The 19,796-nt window shown below is 47.9% G+C and overlaps 1 protein-coding gene across 1 annotated transcript in view; it reads right to left on the bottom strand.

Annotated features, from left to right (window-relative positions):
• LOC309545414 (beta-1,4-galactosyltransferase 3-like) overlaps positions 1–19,796 on the bottom strand; it is a 169,839-nt gene that overhangs the window by 38,337 nt on the left and 111,706 nt on the right. Inside the window, exon 4 of the mRNA XM_082244600.1 lies at positions 4,767–4,954. Within this exon, the coding sequence (XP_082100726.1) occupies positions 4,767–4,954 (188 nt within the window). The remainder of the gene's footprint in view (positions 1–4,766; positions 4,955–19,796) is intronic.

Raw genomic sequence — 19,796 nt, 5'->3', positions numbered from 1 at the left:
AGAGAGGGAGAAGAAATGGAGGGGGGGGGGGGGAGAAGGAGAAGAAAGGTTAGGAACTAGAGGAAAGAGAAGAAGTAGAGAAACGTGGGGAGGAGAAATTTAGGGAGAGGAAAACAGAGGGGGAAGAGGAACCAAAAATGACAGGGAGAAAAACAGAAGAGGGGGAGGAAGAGAAAAGAGGGAGGAGACATGGGGAGAGGAAAGGGAAGAAAACAGAAGGGGGAGAGGAAGCAGAAAGAGGAGAGGGGAGAAGCCAGACAGGGGAGAGGAAACAGAAAGAGGAGAGAAAGCAGGGAGAGGGAGAGAAAGCAGGGAGAAGAGGAAATGAACGAGAGAGGGGAGAGGAGACAGAAAGAGGGAGGAGAGAGCAGAGTAGAGGGAAGAACAGAGAGGGGAGAGGGAACAAATTGGAAGTTAGAATAGAGGCGAGAGGCAACAGAATGTTGAAAGGCAGTAAAGGAAGGACAGGGAATATAGAGGAGACAGATTCAGGGAAGGCAGATAAGGGGGGAAATTGACGAGAGAGAAGGAAGGAAGGAAGGAGTGGGGCAAATAAAAGAAACAAGAGGAAGGGGTAAACAAATAAGCAAGGATAAAAAAAAAAAGGTGGAGAAAGGATAAAAGAATAGTAAGGCTAAAGATGAAAAGGAGAGGTAAAAATGGTAACAGTTAAAAGAAAGGAAGATGTGGACAGCAGTTAGAAGAGTGAAAGAAGGTGGAAAAGGTGAGGAGCAGAAATAAAGAGATAGATGGGGAGCATGTGTAAGTAAAAGCATGTAAAAATGTAAAAGAGAGGTATGACAAATAAAATGGGAATGAGGGGAAAGGGCAGGGGCGTACCCTATAGGGGTCACAGGGGTAGCATTTGCGACCTGGTCCCATGCGGCTCCCCTGTACACCTGGACAAGAGGGGTGGCATATAGAAGAACTGATGCCGTCCATTTTCCTTTTGCAGCCGTTGAAAGCCTGCTTCTCCTCCTCTCCCTCCCATGGGCATTCAGCGACAGCAGGAGGAAAATAGAGGGAATCAGTTCCTTTATATGCCACCCCTGCCCCTCTTCTCTAGGTCCTGCTTTCCCCTGGCTCCCCAGTGTGCTCTCTGTTCCCCCCTTCCCTCTCCCTTTGGCAGCTGTGGGCAATGTGCCATAATGGAGAGCGGGTAAGGGGTCAGTAAATACGTAATTTCCCGGACTCTACCCTTTCTGATTGGACAGAGTCAGTGGTCGGTACTGTCTTTACTATAGTTCAGTTTGTGAATGAATAGGAAGCCTCGGTACAGAGCTATTCCTGTTCATTCATTCTGTGCTGCTGAGACTGAAAGTGAGCTCAATCTTCTTTCTCTATCTCAAAGGTGAAACATTGGAGGTCTGTTTAGACCCCTGATATCTCACCAAAGCCCCCTAATGGGGCTTCTAAAAAAAAATGTAAAAAAGACAAAAGTGTATAAAACGGAAAACAATGTTAAAAAAAAAAAAAAACCTAACACCACCATTGGTAGGACTACTGGGGTAGCAAAGGTCAAATTTGTAAATGGACCCAGGCATTTTGCCATGGTGGGGGGTGGTAGGAGGGGTGGGGTCTAAGACAGCAGGATAATGGTCGACTGGAGTAAAGGGCCCTGGGATCAGTGGAAAGGCCGGGGGTAAGGGGGGCCCTTCATGGTTTCTTGCACTGGGGCCCTGAAGGTTCTAGTTACACCTCTGGAGAAGGGTAAAGGATAGGAAAAAAAAAAAAAAGAGAACAGTAAAGGAGAAGTAAAGAAAGAAAAAGGAAGGCACAGGAATGGAAGAAAAACCACCTAAACTTTCAAACACTTTGCATTAGGTAGGCAAACAGTATCCTGGAGGCCGCACATCAAGACAGACCCGCTGTGGTAAAATGAATAGCAGTCTGAGCCTGGATCCCTGCCAGGCTATGCTTCCAACGCATTTTGTTTCACCCCCCCCCCCCCCCCCCCGGAGCTTAATCATAGGGACTTTCTATTAGGTACTTCTTACTATACTGATTAAAGTAACCTTTTTTCCCCAGATATTTGAAATACACAAAATGTCCACTAGAGGGCACACACTGATTAGGTAATATGCTAGCGGCACACAGTAACTAAAATGCATTGGAAGTCTGAACACAACTGTGTACAATGGCTCTTTCTTGTATTGCTGAAATGCCAATAAAACAACTTTAACAGGATTGCAGTTGAAGGAAATTTGCACATGTAAATTCAAAACACTGAAATCTTTTATATGCCAGAATATACTACCGGAATTTCAAAAGGGATTTTCAACATTTTAAAATCGTAACATTTATTACAATACTTGGTAGTCCTGATGTGAAGGTCCTTGAATCAGGCACTTCCAGTTATTGGCTGTTCCTGTCTCACAGTTGTGCATCCTGTATTGTCATCTGTCATACCAGTGGCCATTTCAGTATACACTGCTGGGACCATCAGAAAACCATTGCCCTGCCATTCCAAAAGGCTGCAGGAGATCAGCAGCACAGGGACTGAGTTGTCACAGACTGCTCCCATACTCCAGTTAGGATCAGCATGACAGGATCCCAATAATATGGCAGCCAATCACAATGATCATTCAATCTGGAAATCTGTTCTGCCTACCTGCTGTACAAGGAAAGCGAAACTGCACACTGATAGATGTGATTGGAGAATGATAGAGAAGCAGCACACTGATAGATGTGATTGGACAATGATAGAGAAGCAGCACACTGATGGATGTGATTGGACAATAAGAGAGAAGCAGCACACTGATGGATGTGATTGGACAATAAGAGAGTAGTAGCTCACTGATGCATGTGATTGGACAATAAGAGAGTAGTAGCACACTGATGGATGTGATTGGACAATAAGAGAGAATCAGCACACTGATGGATGTGATTGGACAGTGAAAGAGAAGCAGCGCAATGATGGATGTGATTGGACAGTGAAAGAGAAGCAACGCAATGATGGATGTGATTGGACAGTGAAAGAGAAGCAACGCAATGATGGATGTGATTGGACAGTAAAAGTGAAGCTGCGCACTGATGGATGTGATTGGACAGTGAAAGAGAAGCTGCGCACTGATGGATGTGATTGGACAGTGAAAGAGAAGCAGCGCAATGATGGATGTGATTGGACAGTGAAAGAGAAGCTGCACACTGATGGATGTGATTGGACAGTGAAAGAGAAGCAGCGCAATGATGGATGTGATTGGACAGTGAAAGAGAAGCAGCGCAATGATGGATGTGATTGGACAGTGAAAGAGAAGCAGCGCACTGATGGATGTGATTGGACAGTGAGAGAGAAGCAGCACACTGATAGATGTGATTGGACAATGATAGAGAAGCAGCCCACTGATGGATGTGATTGGACAATAAGAGAGAAGCAGCACACTGATGGATGTGATTGGACAATAAGAGAGTAGTAGCACACTGACGCATGTGATTGGACAATGAAAGAGAAGCAGCACACTGATTGATGTGATAAGACAAGAGAGAAGCAGCTGATTGATGGATGTAAATGGACAATGAAAGAGAAGCAGCGCACTGATGGATGTGATTGGACAGTAAAAGAGAAGCAGCGCACTGATGAATGTGATTGGACAGTAAAAGAGAAGCAGCCCACTGATGGATGTGATTGGACAGTAAAAGAGAAGCAGCGCACTGATGGATGTGATTGGACAGTAAAAGAGAAGCAGCGCACTGATGGATGTGATTGGACAGTAAAAGAGAAGCAGCACACTGATGGATGTGATTGGACAGTAAAAGAGAAGCAGCACACTGATGGATGTGATTGGACAGTAAAAGAGAAGCAGCACACTGATGGATGTGATTGGACAGTGAAAGGGAAGCAGCGCAATGATGGATGTGATTGGACAGTGAAAGGGAAGCAGCGCAATGATGGATGTGATTGGACAGTGAAAGGGAAGCAGCGCAATGATGGATGTGATTGGACAGTGAAAGAGAAGCTGCGCACTGATGGATGTGATTGGACAGTAAAAGAGAAGCTGCGCACTGATGGATGTGATTGGACAGTGAAAGAGAAGCAGCGCACTAATGTATGTGATTGGACAGTAAAAGAGAAGCAGCGCACTGATGGATGCGATTGTCCAGTGAAAGAAGCAGCGCACTGATGGATGTGATTGGGCAGTGAAAGAGAAGCTGCGCACTGATGGATGTGATTGGGCAGTGAAAGAGAAGCAGCGCAATGATGGATGTGATTGGACAGTGAAAGAGAAGCAGCGCACTGATGTATGCGATTGGACAGTGAAAGAAGCAGCGCACTGATGGATGTGATTGGACAGTGAGAGAGAAGCAGCGCACTGATGGATGTGATTGGACAGTGAAAGAGAAGCAGCGCACTGATGGATGTGATTGGACAGTGAAAGAGAAGCAGCGCACTGATGCATGGAATTGAACAAAGGGAGAGAAGCAGCACACCGATGGATGTGATTGGACAATGAAAGAGCAGCAGCACACTGATAGATGTGATTGGACAGTGAAAGAGAAGAACACCACCAATGGATGTGATTGAGCAATAAAAGAGAAGAAGTACACAGATGCATGTGATTGGGCAATGAAAGAGAAGGAGCACACTGATGGATGCAACAGGACAGTAAAACAGAATCCTGCAAAAGCCTATGTACACTATGAGCAATATTAGTATTTGTAAGTTGCCTTCTTTGTAATTAAACCTGATGGATGCTTGTTTGTCTGCAGTAGAGGCATAGAGTGTAAGCTCCTCTGCCGCAGAGGCTTATGAGAACAGAAGTCCATACCTGTACTGGAACTTGTCCATGGCGCTGGACATGTGTTTGGGGTAGTTGTCACAGACGTACAGGTTGTAGTCATTCTCGGGCACCAGGTCCACGTCGTGCAGGATCAGACAGTCCCAGTCGTCGTAGCGCAGGGCTTCCCGGACGCCAATATTCAGAAGCTTCGCCCGATTAAACGTGGCGTTCCCGGCCTGGCAAGATAAATGCAGCGCTTAGCGAGTAAATGGAAGAAAATCTGTCTTCTGCAGTAATAACAGCGGTAACTATTTCACGGATCATTACAAGCCGCGGCAGCAGACGCCACGTGCGAGAGAAGGAGACCAGACCGCAACATTATTACTCTTACTGGGATTCGTCACAGCAACACAGAAAATAAAAGAGTTTATTATCTTTTTAAATGAGCAGTTAAAGCGACACCGTTTTTATTCCCCATGAATTGCAAGAATTTTAGGAAACTTTATTGCAGAGTCACACCTGCTTCTCTCCTGTAGATACCAAGCAAGGTCAATTCACCAACCGCTTGGCCAAATGATCACCAAGGATGAATGTCTTACTGCAGTATCCCTCAGGGAAAGGCGAGGGCTAGCCAACTGCCGATCACAGAGGTGACCTAATCGGGAAGTCTGTCCTTGCACGCTGGGCATAAAGGGACACCAGGAAGGGGTTAAAGCTGAATGGCAGACATACAACTAAATGCATACATTAATCACTTGAAGACCAAACTTTTTCTGGCTGACATTATACTTTTATTTTTTCTAGGCAGAGACCATTGGGAAAAAATGGCAATCGTTGAATTTTTTTTTTCTTTTTACATGGTATTTGCGCAGCGGTTTTCCAAATGCAACTTTTTGGTAAAAAAAAATACCTTTTTTTTGTTTGTTAACTAAAATATATACACCCCAATTTGTTTGCCAAATAAAAAAAGATGATGTTACACCGAGTAAACAGATACCCAACATGTCCTGCATTAAAATTGCACACACTCCTGGAATGGTGACAAACTGCGGTACTTAAAAAAACTCCACAGGGGACGCTTTAAAAATGTTTACAGGTTACCTGTTTAGAGTTACAGGGGGGATCTAGTAGTAGAATTACTGCTTTCGCTGTAACGTTCGCGGCGATACCTAATGCGTGGTGCGCACACACGTTAACATATGCTTGCGCAACTTACAAATGCGTCCGCTTTAATAAGGGAATGGGGGGGGGGGGGTTCCATTTTCTTATTTTATTTTTAGACTGTCCCTTTCATTTCTTTTTTTGGATCACTTTATACTATACACACAAAGCTCAAAAAAATAAAAGGAACACTTTGAAAACAAATCAGATCTCAATGGAGAAAAACCTCATGCTGGATATCTATACTGGTATGGACTGGGTAATGTGTTCCATTGTAGCTCAATTGTACCAGGCAGTGAGCACAGTGCGTTAGGGATCGACCAATTATCGGCAACACAGATATATCGGGGGCCGATATGCACTTTCCCAGATTTATCTGTATCGGCCTCTGAGGTTACTGGTATTTTCGTGACGTCATTGCGTATGTTGCGCTGCACACGTCCTGCCTTCTAAGACTGCCTCCCACGCCTGCGCGGCACATACGTGACGTTATTTCACTGGGAGCTGCACATGTTCTGCCTTCTAAGACCGCCTCCCACGCCTTGGACAGCCTTGTGTGCAGCCAGCTGCAGTCCGGTCACAGTGCTCATGGTGCCAGCCATCCAACCACAGACCCTGGCCTCAGCCACCCACCACAGGGTGCCAGCCGCCAGTCATCCGACCCACAACAGAACAGGGTGCCAGGCCAGCATCCAGCCACCCACCCCACAACAGGGTGCCAGCAGCTAGCCACCCACCCCACAACAGGGTGCCAGCAAACCAGCCACCCAGATGACACCAAGCCAGCCACCCACAACAGGCCAGGGTGAGTGACACCAAGCCAGCCACCCACCACAGTGTTCTTGCAAGCTAGCCAGCCACCCACCAGTGTTCCAGCAAGCCAGCCAGCCACCCACCACAGTGTTCCAGCAAGCCACCCACCACAGTGTTCCAGCAAGCCAGCCACCCACCCACAACAGTGTTTCAGCAAGCCAGCCACCCACCCACCCACCACAGTGTTCCAGCAAGCCAGCCACGCACCCACCACAGTGTTCCAGCCAGCCAGCCACCCACAACAGGGTGACACCAAGCCAGCCACCCACCACAGTGTTCCAGCAAGCCAACCACACACAACAGGGTGACACCAAGCCAACCACCCACCCACCACAGTGTTCCAGCAAGCCAACCACACACAACAGGGTGACACCAAGCCAGCCACCCACCAGTGTTCCAGCAAGCCAGTCACCCACAACAGGGTGACCCCAAGCCAGCCACCCATCACAGTGTTCCAGCAAGCCACCCACAACAGGGTGACCCCAAGCCAGCCACCCACCACAGATTTCCAGCAAGCCAGCCACCCACCACAGGGTGACACCAAGCCAGCCACCCACCACAGGGTGACACCAAGCCAACCACCCACCACAGGGTGACACCAAGCCAACCACCCACCACAGTGTTCCAGCAAGCCAGCCACCCACCACAGTGTTCCAGCAAGCCAGCCACCCACCACAGTGTTCCAGCAAGCCAGCCACCCACCACAGTGTTCCAGCAAGCCAGTCACCCACAACAGGGTGACACCAAGCCAGCCACCCACAACAGGGTGACACCAAGCCAGCCACCCACAACAGGGTGACACCAAGCAAGCCACCCACCACAGTGTTCCAGCAAGCCAACCACCCACAACAGGGTGACACCAAGCCAGTCATCCACAACAGGGTGACCCCAAGCCAGCCACCCACCCACCATAGTGTTCCAGAGCCAGCCAGCCACCCACAACAGGGTGACCCCAAGCCAGCCACCCACCACAGTGTTCCAGCAAGCCAACCACCCCCAACAGGGTGACACCAAGCCAGTCACCCACAACAGGGTGACCCCAAGCCAGCCAGCTACCCACCATAGTGTTCCAGAGCCAGCTACCCACGACAGGGTGACACCAAGCCAGCCAGCCACCCACAACAGGGTGACACCAAGCCAGCCACCCACAACAGGGTGACACCAAGCCAGCCACCCACAACAGGGTGACACCAAGCCAGCCACACTGCCAGGCGTCAGCCACCGACCAACAACAGGGTGACAGCAACCAGTCACCCCACAACAGGGTGCCACCAAGCCACCCACACTGCCAGGCATCAGCCACCGACCCACAACAGGGTGACAGCAGCCAGCCACTCCACAACAGGGTGCCAGCAAGCTACCCAAACTGCCAGGCGTCAGCCACCGACCCACAACAGGGAGCCAGCAGCTCAGCAAGCCACCCACACTGCCAGGCATCATATATCCTCTTCTGCCACTTCACCTGCTGCTCTCTCTGTCCCTGCTCCTTTGACTGGTATATACTGCTAACTGGCCACCTATGCCGTTATTACATGTGATGAGTTAATGACGCGCCGATTGCAGGGAGGCAGGGGGGGGGGATAATTTACGCTTGGGGTGCCGTGGCACTCTGAGCAGAAGTGGGAGCGGGTACCTGTCAAAACTAGGTGGTACACGCTCCCCCCCCCCCCCCCCCCAAAAAAAGGACATGCCAAAATGTGGCACGTGTGGGGGGTTAGGATTACCTAAAGCGGAAGTTCCACTTGTGGGTGGAACTATGCTTTAAGTTGACTCTGGAATGCAAAGTTTCTTGGCCGTCTTGTGAACTTCGATAAGGTAGAAGATGCTAATTTGGCCAAATGCCCAGAATTAACTGAAGCTGATCGCCGTGAGTTTCAAATGATCTGTTCTGCCACTGAAAACTGGAAGATTTTATATGAAAATAGTTTTCTTGAAAGCAAAGAATGATGTATGGGAGATGGATGAATATACTGAAATTAACACCTTGGCACTGTCCGCAAGCATTTATGTGGCCTCTTGGCGCCAAGAGGCCGCATATTTGTGTGAATTGCGATCAATAGTGATGTGGCGAGGCACTGCATTACTTTAACTGACAATTGCGCGGTCATGCAATGCTGTACCCAAATAAAATTTATGTCATTTTTTCCCATAAATAAAGCTTTCTTTTGGTGGTTTTTGATCACCTCTGCAGTTTTTCTTTTTATGCTATAAACAAAAAAAGACCGACAAATTTGAAAACAAAAAAGTATTTTTTGCTTTCTGCTATAAAACACAACCAATAAAAATGTTAAAAATAAAATTGCTTTATAAAATTTTGGCCAATATGCATTCTGCTACGTCTATACGTGATTCTGCACAGTGCAGCCGCCCTGTAGCAGAAAATCTGGAGATATATATATATATATATATATATATATATATATATATATATATATATATATATATATATATACATATATACACATATACACACACACACACACACACACATACATATACATACACACACACACACACATACAGTGCCTTGCGAAAGTATTCGGCCCCCTTGAACTTTGCGACCTTTTGCCACATTTCAGGCTTCAAATAAAGAAATAAAACTTGTCATTTTTTGTGAAGAATCAACTGTCATTTTTTGTGAAGAATCAACTGTCATTTTTTGTGAAGAATCAACTGTCATTTTTTGTGAAGAATCAACTGTCATTTTTTGTGAAGAATCAACAACATGTGGGACACAATCATGAAGTGGAACGAAATTTATTGGATATTTCAAACTTTAACAAATAAACTGAAAAATTGGGCGTACAAAATTATTCAGCCCCTTTACTTTCAGTGCAGCAAACTCTCTCCAGAAGTTCAGTGAGGATCTCTGAATGATCCAATGTTGACCCAAATGACTAATGATGATAAATAGAATCCACCTGAGTGTAATCAAGTCTCCGTATAAATGCACCTGCACTGTGATAGTCTCAGAGGTCCGTTTAAAGCGCAGAGAGCATCATGAAGAACAAGGAACACACCAGGCAGGTCTGAGATACTGTTGTGGAGAAGTTTAAAGCCGGATTTGGATACAAAAAGATTTCCCAAGCTTTAAACATCCCAAGGAGCACTGTGCAAGTGATAATATTGAAATGGAAGGAGTATCAGACCACTGCAAATCTACGAAGATCTGGCCGTCCCTCTAAACTTTCAGCTCATACAAGGAGAAGACTGATCAGAGATGCAGCCAAGAGGCCCATGATCACTCTGGATGAACTGCAGAGATCTACAGCTGAGGTGGGAGACTCTGTCCATAGGACAACAATCAGTCGTATACTGCACAAATCTGGCCTTTATGGAAGAGTGGCAAGAAGAAAGCCATTTCTTAAAGATATCCATAAAAAGTGTCCTTTAAAGTTTGTCACAAGCCACCTGGGAGACACCAAACATGTGGAAGAAGGTGCTCTGCTCAGATGAAACCAAAAATCGAACCTTTTGGCAACAATGCAAAACGTTATGTTTGGCGTAAAAGCAACACAGCTCATCACCCTGAACACACCATCCCCACTGTCAAACATGGTGGTGGCAGCATCATGGTTTGGGCCTACTTTTCTTCAGCAGGGACAGGGAAGATGGTTAAAATTGATGGGAAGATGGATGGAGCCAAATACAGGACCATTCTGGAAGAAAACCTGATGGAGTCTGCAAAAGACCTGAGACTGGGACGGAGATTTGTCTTCCAACAAGACAATGATCCAAAACATAAAACAAAATCTACAATGGAATGGTTCACAAATAAACATATTCAGGTGTTAGAATGGCCAAGTCAAAGTCCAGACCTGAATCCAATCGAGAATCTGTGGAAAGAACTGAAAACTGCTGTTCACAAACGCTCTCCATCCAACCTCACTGAGCTCGAGCTGTTTTGCAAGGAGGAATGGGCAAAAATTTCAGTCTCTCGATGTGCAAAACTGATAGAGACATACCCCAAGCGACTTACTGCTGTAATCGCAGCAAAAGGTGGCGCTACAAAGTATTAACTTAAGGGGGCTGAATAATTTTGCTTTCATGTGTCTTACACTGAGGAGAGGCTTCCGTCGGGCCACTCTGGCATAAAGCCCTGACTGGTGGAGGGCTGCAGTGATGGTTGACTTTCTACAACTTTCTCCCATCTCCTGACTGCATCTCTGGAGCTCAGCCACAGTGATCTTTGGGTTCTTCTTTACCTCTCTCACCAAGGCTCTTCTCCCCCGATAGCTCAGTTTGGCCGGACGGCCAGCTCTAGGAAGGGTTCTGGTCATCCCAAACGTCTTCCCATTTGAGGATTATGGTGGCCACTGTGCTCTTAGGAACCTTAAGTGCAGCAGAAATCTTTTTGTAACCTTGGCCAGATCTGTGCCTTGCCACAATTCTGTCTCTGAGCTCTTCAGGCAGTTCCTTTGACCTCATGATTCTCATTTGCTCTGACACGCATTGTGATCTGGAAGGTCTTATATAGACAGGTGTATATAGACAGGTGTGTGGCTTTCCTAATCAAGTCCAATCAGTATAATCAAACAACTCAAATGAAGGTGTAGAACTATCTCAAGGATGATCAGAAGAAATGGAAATATACGAGTGTCACAGCAAAGGGTCTGAATACTTAGGACCATGTGATATTTCAGTTTTTCTTTTTTAATAAATCTGCAACAATGTCAACAATTCTGTGTTTTTCTGTCAGTATGGGGTGCTATGTGTACATTCATGAGGAAGAAGAATGAACCTAAATGATTTTAGCAAATAGCTGCAATATAACAGAGTGAAAAATTTAAGGGGGTCTGAATACTTTCCGTACCCACTGTATATTACACATACATACATACATATACATACAGATACATGCAGTCTATATACAGTATCTCACAAAAGTGAGTACACCGCTTACATTTTATAAATATTTTATTATATCTTTTCATGTGACAACACTGAAGAAATGACACTTTGCTACAATGTAAAGTAGTGAATGTACAGCTTGTATAAGTGTAAATTTGCTGTCCCCTCAAAATAACTCAACACACAGCCATTAATGTCTAAACCACTGGCAACAAAATTGAGCTGCAGCACGGTGGCCAAGACCATACAGCGGTTTAACAGGACAGGTTCCACTCAGAACAGGCCTCGCCATGGTCGACCAAGGAAGTTGAGTGCACATGCTCAGCGTCATATCCAGAGTTTGTCTTTGGGAAATAGACGTATGAGTGCTGCCAGCATTGCTGCAGAGGTTGAAGGGGTGGGGGGTCAGCCTGTCAGTGCTCAGACCATACGCCGCACACTGCATAAAATTGGTCTGCATGGCTGTCATCCCAGAAGGAAGCCTCTTCTAAAGATGATGCAGAAGAAAGCCCACAAACAGTTTTCTGAATAAAAGCAGACTAAGGACATGGATTACTGGAACCATGTCCTGTGGTCTGATGAGACCAAGACAAGCTTATTTGGTTCAGATGGTGTCAAGTGTGTGTGGCGGCAACCAGGTGTGGAGTACAAAGACAAGTGTGTATTGTCTACAGTCAAGCATGGTGGTGGGAGTGTCATGGTCTGGGGCTGCATGAGTGATGCCGGCACTGGGGAGCTACAGTTCATTGAGGGAACCATGAATGCCAACATGTACTGTGACATACTGAAGCAGAGCATGATCCCCTCCCTTCAGAGACTGGGCTGCAGGGCAGTATTCCAACATAACGACCCCAAACACACCTCAGAGAAGACCACTGCCTTGCTAAAGAAGCTGAGGGTAAAGGTGATGGACTGGCCAATCATGTCTTCAGACCTAAACCCTATTGAGCATCTGTGGGGCATCCTCAAAGAGAAGATGGAGGAGGAGCGAAAGGTCTCTAACATCCACCAGCTCTGTGATGTCGTCATGGAGGAGTGGAAGAGGACTCCAGTGGCAACCTGTGAAGCTCTGATGAACTCCATGCCCAAGAGGGTTAAGGCAGTGCTGGAAAAAATTGATTTTCGTAAGATCTTACCGTAAAATCCTTTTCTCTTAAGCTCATTGACAGACGTAGTCCTCCTTGATTAATATCAACTTGGGTTATACTGCCCTCTACAGGAGTAGGACTAGACAGGAAAGAAAACGTTCTGGCCACACCTTAGGGGCAGTCCCAGAGGGTATATCCTCTCACTTCCTGCTACAGGATATCAGTTATGTCACAAAGCAGTGTTTAGAGAATTTAACCCAACCCAACTCAAAAACAGAGGGGCGGGTACTACGTCTGTCAATGAGCTTAAGAGAAAAGGATTTTACGGTAAGATCTTACAAAAATCCATTTTTCTCTGTCGCTCATTGACAGACGTAGTCCTCCTTGATTAATATCAACTCGGGACGTCCCAAAGCAGTGCCACAAATGAGGGGTGGGAAAATGGAAATCAAAATCCAATCTAGAAGGCCCAACTGGTGCCAACTAGAAGTTTTAAAGGCTTATCAATCAAAAGATGAGACTCAACTGAAATTCCAACGGAAAAAAACCCTCGAGGTAGACCACCGGTCTCCTCAAATTGCGGCCTGCAAAACCTTGCGGCCAAAAGAGGCATCCGCCGATGCCATCACATCAACTTTATAAAATTTTGTAAAGGTATGTACCGACGACCAGGTAGGCCCAGGAAGTACTGAGCGCTCGAGTGGAGTGCGCCTTAACAGGGAACGGAGGATTCCGACCCTTAATAGAATAAGCCTGTACCACCGTCTGTCTAATCCATTTGGAGATAGTGGCGGCAGATGCAGGCAACCCCTTTCTGGGGCCATCCGTGATCACAAAAAGTGAATCAGTTTTACGGAACGATTCCGTAGTCTTCAGGTATACCCTGATTGCCCAAACTACATCCAAGGAATGCAACGCACATTCCCGAGGATGATTGGGCTTAGGACACAAGGAAGGTAGCACAATATCTTCATTCAGATGAAAATCTGAAACCACCTTAGGAAGAAAGGATGGCTTCGGATGAAGAACTACCTTATCCCTATGAACCACTAGATATGGGGAATGGCATGATAATGCAGCCAGTTCTGACACCCTGCGTGCAGAAGTGATAGCCACCAAGAAGGCCACCTTCTGGGATAAAGTAAGCAAGGGAATCTCCCTGATATTTTCAAAGGGAGGTTTCTGCAGAACCGACAAAACCAAATTAAGATCCCAGGGCGGTAAGGGTGCGCGCACTGGCGGAGCCAAGTGCTGCACCCCCTGGATGAAATTCCGCACCAAGGAATGAGTAGCCAGCGGCTTCTGAAAGAAGATTGCTAACGCTGAAACCTGACCCTTGATGGTGCTCAAGGATAGTTTCTGCTCAACCCCCTTTTGCAGAAAAGCCAAAATTCGGGTCACCAAATAGGTACGGGGGGAAATCCCAAAGATTCACACCACGCGATATAAGCCTTCCATGTGCGATAATAGACTTTGCTGGAAGTCGCTTTCCTTGCTTTAATTAGAGTAGGAATAACTGAAGCTGACAATCCCCTGTCCTTCAGTACCTGGGTCTCAATGGCCAGGTATTTAAAGCCAGCGACTGTAAAGCACGATGGAAGATCGGTCCTTGAGACCGCAGATCCTCCCTGAGAGGAAGTCTCCAAGGAGCGTCCGTGCCCAAGTCGGCGTACCCGGCTTGACGAGGCCAGCCCGGAATTACCAGGATAACTGGAGTTCCCTCCACCTCTATCCTGCGGAGAAATCTCAGCAGTAACTTGAGAGGGGGAAGACATATAGTAGCTGATACTGCCCCTACGGGGCGCTCAGCGCGTCTGCTGTGTCCGCTAGAGGATCGCGGGCGCGAGCTACCAACCTCCGCGCCTTCCTGTTGAGCCGACATGCCAACAGATCCATATCCGGGGTGCCCTAATGAAGGGACAGCTGGTGAAATACCTCTGGATGAAGAGACTATTCCTCTTGATCCAGAATCTGACAGCTGAGATAATCTGCCTGTCCACCCCCGGGATGAATATCGCGGAGGTGGCTGGAACAACTGTTCCGCCCAATAAAGAATGTTGGCCACTTCTATGGCCGCCAGGGAACTCTTGGTGCCCCTTGGTGATTGACATAAGTCATGACCGTGGCATAGTCCGATTGGATCCGAACTGGGCTGCCCTGGAGCTGCTCGGTCCAGTAAATCAGACAAAATCTGATCGCTCTCAGTTCCAACACATTTATCGGTAACCTGGAATTTATCAGAAGAAATGACTTCCCCTGGCTGAGCATCGGAGACCGGAGCCACCAGACCAGAGCCTCCCTGATCCCCTCGCTCAATCGGATCCGATTGTCCAGGGAATCGGGATTCCGATTCCATTTGAGAAGAATCTCCTCTTGGAGAATTCGGGTATGAGACTGGGCAAACGGTACTGCCTCTAAGGAGGCGACCATCAGTCCCAGCCAGTTGACGGACAGCAACATCCGAATCATTGACTGAATCTTCTGGAGTTTCTCCGCATGGAGAAAGACTCTTGCCAAGGATGTATCCAAAATTAGGCCCAGATAGTTCAGTGTCCTGGTGGGAACCAGCCTGTGAAGATGGGGATATGAAGATAGGCATCCTAAATGTCTATGGACCCAAGGAGATCCCCCTGATGCAGGGAGGCCACCACTGTTCAGATGGACTCCATCTCTCCCAAGACCAGAATTGGACGCACCTAGCCCTTTTTCCTGGGCATTGTGAACAGGTTCGACTAGAACCCCTGAAACTGTCCAAGGAATGGGAACTACCACTCCCTGTTGCATCAAGCTGTCCCCCGCAAAGCTTTTTAAGCGACCCGGGGATGTCGAATATTGGAAGGGAAGAATCGCACCGGTGGAAGTGATCGAAACTCGATCTTGTATCCCGACCGTATGACCTCGCGAACCCCTTTATCCGGGATTCTGGAAAGCCATGGATCCAGAAACCGGTGAAGACGTCCCCCCACCCTAGAGATGGGTGGGGGCCCATTCTGTCAATCCAACGGGATAACAGTGGCTTTATTTAGTCTGGAAATCGGTGAGTCCACTATTGGTGGTACCGTCCATCTTATAATGAGGGATACCTCAAACTGATAGCGCCTAGCAATGCGTTTGGAAATAGCAGGGGTTCGTTTTCGGACGACCCCATTTGGGCAAGGGAAACCCTTCGCCATTTTGGTAGGCTTGCTAGTACCAAAAAAGGAATATCAGTCTCAGCTACCTCTGCCGGTGTAATCTCAAGATCTAAGGTTTCCCGGACAGACACAACTAGTGCCTCCACCAACGCTTCTTGTGCTATGGCGGAGGCAGAAGCGTCCTCCTCACTGTCTGAGGAGACCGTACCTGAGACAACAACCCCAGAAAAGGGGCTGCGATGACCAGCTCAGAATCCATATCTGAAGTATCAGATGAAATAGGGGTAGGCGGGGGGGTCGCTTTTCTTGACCCCCGTCCCTGACAGGCTACCTCCACCCGGGATACTAAAGACTCCAAACTGCTGATAATGCATCATCACAAGTGGGGTACTGGAGGGTCCTGCGGCCATCTCGAGGGGATCAGGTGGGGATACATGTGTGGCAGGGTTCATGATTAACAAGACACTTGCCAGCAAACACAAAAAATTAATTGCAAGAAAAAACTTTTTTTTTTTTACTTAGTCCCCCAGCGCAATAGCGCCCCTCAGTGTACCTGCTTGGACCCCTCAGAGAGAGAGAGAGAGAGAGAGAGAGAGACCCCAAGGCTCACCTGATGCACAGAAGTTTCTTATCAACCTGCTTCCAGCACTGTCTGTTACAGACAGGAAGTCTTTGGCTTGCTTTCCCGGGCCAAGGAGGCGGCTCCGCCCCTTTACACGCCTTCCGGCGCCTCCCAATTACTCCTCGAGGTGTTTGGTCACCTCAAACATGGCCGCCCCCAAGCTGGAGACACGAGGCTACGCCAATATGGCGGCCTCGTGCGATCTGCAGGAAAATGGCGGCGGCCTGTGGAGGATAGCGGCAGCTTGAGCAAAGTAGCAGCGGCCTGCGGGAGTGTGCGCTCGGCCTGTGCGGCCTGCGGGAGTGTGCGCTCGGCCTGTGCGGCCTGCGGGAGGTAGTCCTTGGCCTGTGCGGCCTGCGGGAGTGTGTGCTCGGCCTGTGGGAGGCTGTGCGGCCTGCGGAGGTGACCGGCTTTATGGAAGGATAGCGACCTGCGGATGCGGTAATCCAGGCATAGGCATCAGCCTGTATACACATTATGTCAGGTAGGATACCTCTATACCTTAATAGTAATGCCTTTTAGCAGTCTGCCACTGACTTCAGTCATCTCCCTTATAGTGTCATATAGTGACTATAGATAGTCAGGTCCCAAACCAAGCTCTTAAGAGGGGGATCAATGACACCTGCTAGGATCATGTCCATCCATCCCAGAGAGGGGCCCGCGTCCACCAACAAACCCGACAGGGGGAGAGGGGGAACATTTTACTTACCATACCGGAACCAGGCGGGCGCCAACTCCTGACAGAACCCCTCTCCACCGGGGTGGGGGGGCTGTTGACCAATACGGACGCCGTGACTCAGTTTGCAACTGGTCATTGGCGTCCAGGCGAGACGTTTAACTCGCAGGGTCAGTCCCCGTCCAGTGGGACTATGTCGCGGCCGACCCAGCGCGGAGCTATGGCCTGCACGCGCTCGTAGGCTGAACTGGGGTGACCACTGGATCTCAACATCCAGCCCGTCGCCCAGTTTCAGCGTACTTGCTTGAAGATCTCACAGGAATACTGGAGAAGAAAAGCTGCCTAAAAAAGTATTTCTAAAAAATCTTGCCAGGACCAAAGATCCCAGCAAGGAACTTAGGTCCTTACTCCTAACTAGACAGAAAAAAACTGATATCCTGTAGCAGGAAGTGAGAGGATATACCCTCTGGGACTGCCCCTAAGGTGTGGCCAGAACGTTTTCTTTCCTGTCTAGTCCTACTCCTGTAGAGGGCAGTATAACCCGAGTTGATATTAATCAAGGAGGACTACGTCTGTCAATGAGCGACAGAGAAATAATGGTGGCCACACAAAATTTTGACTTTGGGCCCAATTTGGACATTTTCACTTAGGGGTGTACTCACTTTTGTTGCCAGCGGTTTAGACATTAATGGCTGTGTGTTGAGTTATTTTGAGGGGACAGCAAATGTACACTGTTATACAAGCTGTACACTCACTACTTTACATTGTAGCAAAGTGACATTTCTTCAGTGTTGTCACATGAAAAGATATAATCAAATATTTACACAATGTTGCTTAATTTCACATGCTTTTGGGCTTTTTGAGCCTCCATCATGAAAAAAGCCCATACAGAGCTCAGTAGCTCATGCAGCAGTAAATTAAAAAAAAAAAGTTGTGATGTGGTGGCTGCATTTGTTTTTTTTTTCTAGCTTTCTCTTTATTCTTACCTGGTGATCCTGCCAAGAACACACTTCTTGTACTAGGCTAATAAAGCTCACTCCGGGAGAAGCATTGGTGGTCCTCACCTTAGGATAGGACTACAATAGCCAGCTCCAAGGGGTTAGCCATTGGGCCGGCCTGGTATACAAGGATACACAGTGCATCCGAAAAGTATTCAAAGAGCTTCACTTTTTCCACATCTTGTTATGTTACAGCCTGATACCAAAATGGATTAAATTCATAATTTTTCAAAATTCTACAAACAATACCCCATAATGACAATGTGAAAGAAGTTTGTTTGAAATCTTTGCAAATGTATTAAAAATAAGAAATCCCATGTACATAAGTACAGACTTTGCTCAATACTTTGTTGAACCACCTTTGGCACCAATTACAGCCTGAAGTCTTTTTGAGTATGATGCTACAAGCATCTTCATTGACAGCCACAGCTCCATATTCTTTACCATAGGGCAGGCATGTCCAACCTGCGGCCCACTGCCCCCTGACAATTTTTGTTTTTGCTGAGGAGGAAGAAGTCGAGTCGGGGGCACCGCCATAGAGGCTGCCTCAGAGGGGATCATCCACTAGTTGAGTTAAATTGGTGCTGGGGGGTGGGCTTTAGCACGGGAAGGGCAAAGCGGCGTTTTATTACTTATATACCTTAAGTATAGTATATATTTTATATGTGGCCCGAGAAAATTTCTCTACACTCAATGTGGCCCAGAGAAGCCAAAAGGTTGGACACCCATGCCATTGGGTTATGCTGCCCTCTACAGGAGTAGGACTAAGACAACACAAAAGCTTAGCTACGCCCCATGGGCCATCCCCCGCTGGCATAATCTCCCTCTCTGCTTAGAGATACTGTACTCCGTTTTTGTTCTAGCAATGGCCAGCGAGCGCACGCAGACCGTAGCTCCACGCTCGGTCAGTTGAGACATAGCTCCACTGGACAGGTGTTGGCCCGCGAGCTAAACGTCTCGCAAGGTCACATACGACTCAGCCTGGAGAACAGGGTCCCAGGCAGGTTTAGCTGCCATGGTACCGTGGGGCATCTGCCTTTTCTATTGGCACTGTGGGGGTAACCTGTCTACAGGTCTTCTTGCATCAGTGGTGGACAGTCCCCCATAGGGGGTCCATTTTCTGCCTCCCTTGTGGGCCTCCTTGGAAGGGCACCCGCGGTGGACCACCTTGCGGGGTCATGCCGGTGGCCCCTCCTTTTTGCGGGACTCAGTCTGTGAGGGGTAGCAATGGCATTGGCTTAGCGTATGCGCCCCCCCCCCCCCCACCCTCTCCCTCTCCTGTCTCATCAGATCTTGCACCTGGTTTGGTCATTGTGGATGGGACCCCCTAAGGGGTCTGAGTCCATGTTTCCCTAACCCGTCAGACAGTGAGGAGGAGTCCTCCATGGCTGCTGCGCCGCACAAAAAGGTGCTGGTAGATGCACTGATTGTGTCCATGCAAGCCACCATGGGATTTGAACCTGGTTCTGTCGTTTCTTCAAATGTGGCTTTTTTGGTGGCCATCACCTCTGCTCGCAGGATGTCAGAAATGGCAGCTTTGTCCTGTCGTTCTCCCCATCTGGCGGTTCACAGAAATAGGTGGTCCTGCAACCACGGGCGTCATTCCTCCCGAAGGTGGTCTCGGATTTCCATTTGACTGGGGACATTGTGCTGCTATTCTTGTGTCCCAGGCCGGCTCATCCCAGGGAATTTGCCTTGCATACTCGATGTTGTTTGAGCTATTTGGGTCTATTTG

The sequence above is a fragment of the Pelophylax lessonae genome (assembly GCF_965119305.1).
Source record: "Pelophylax lessonae genome assembly, chromosome: 2".
NCBI classification, from domain to species: Eukaryota; Metazoa; Chordata; class Amphibia; order Anura; family Ranidae; genus Pelophylax; species Pelophylax lessonae.
The sequence above is the reverse complement of the archived record's forward strand: the minus strand, read 5'-3'. Positions and strand labels throughout refer to the sequence as shown.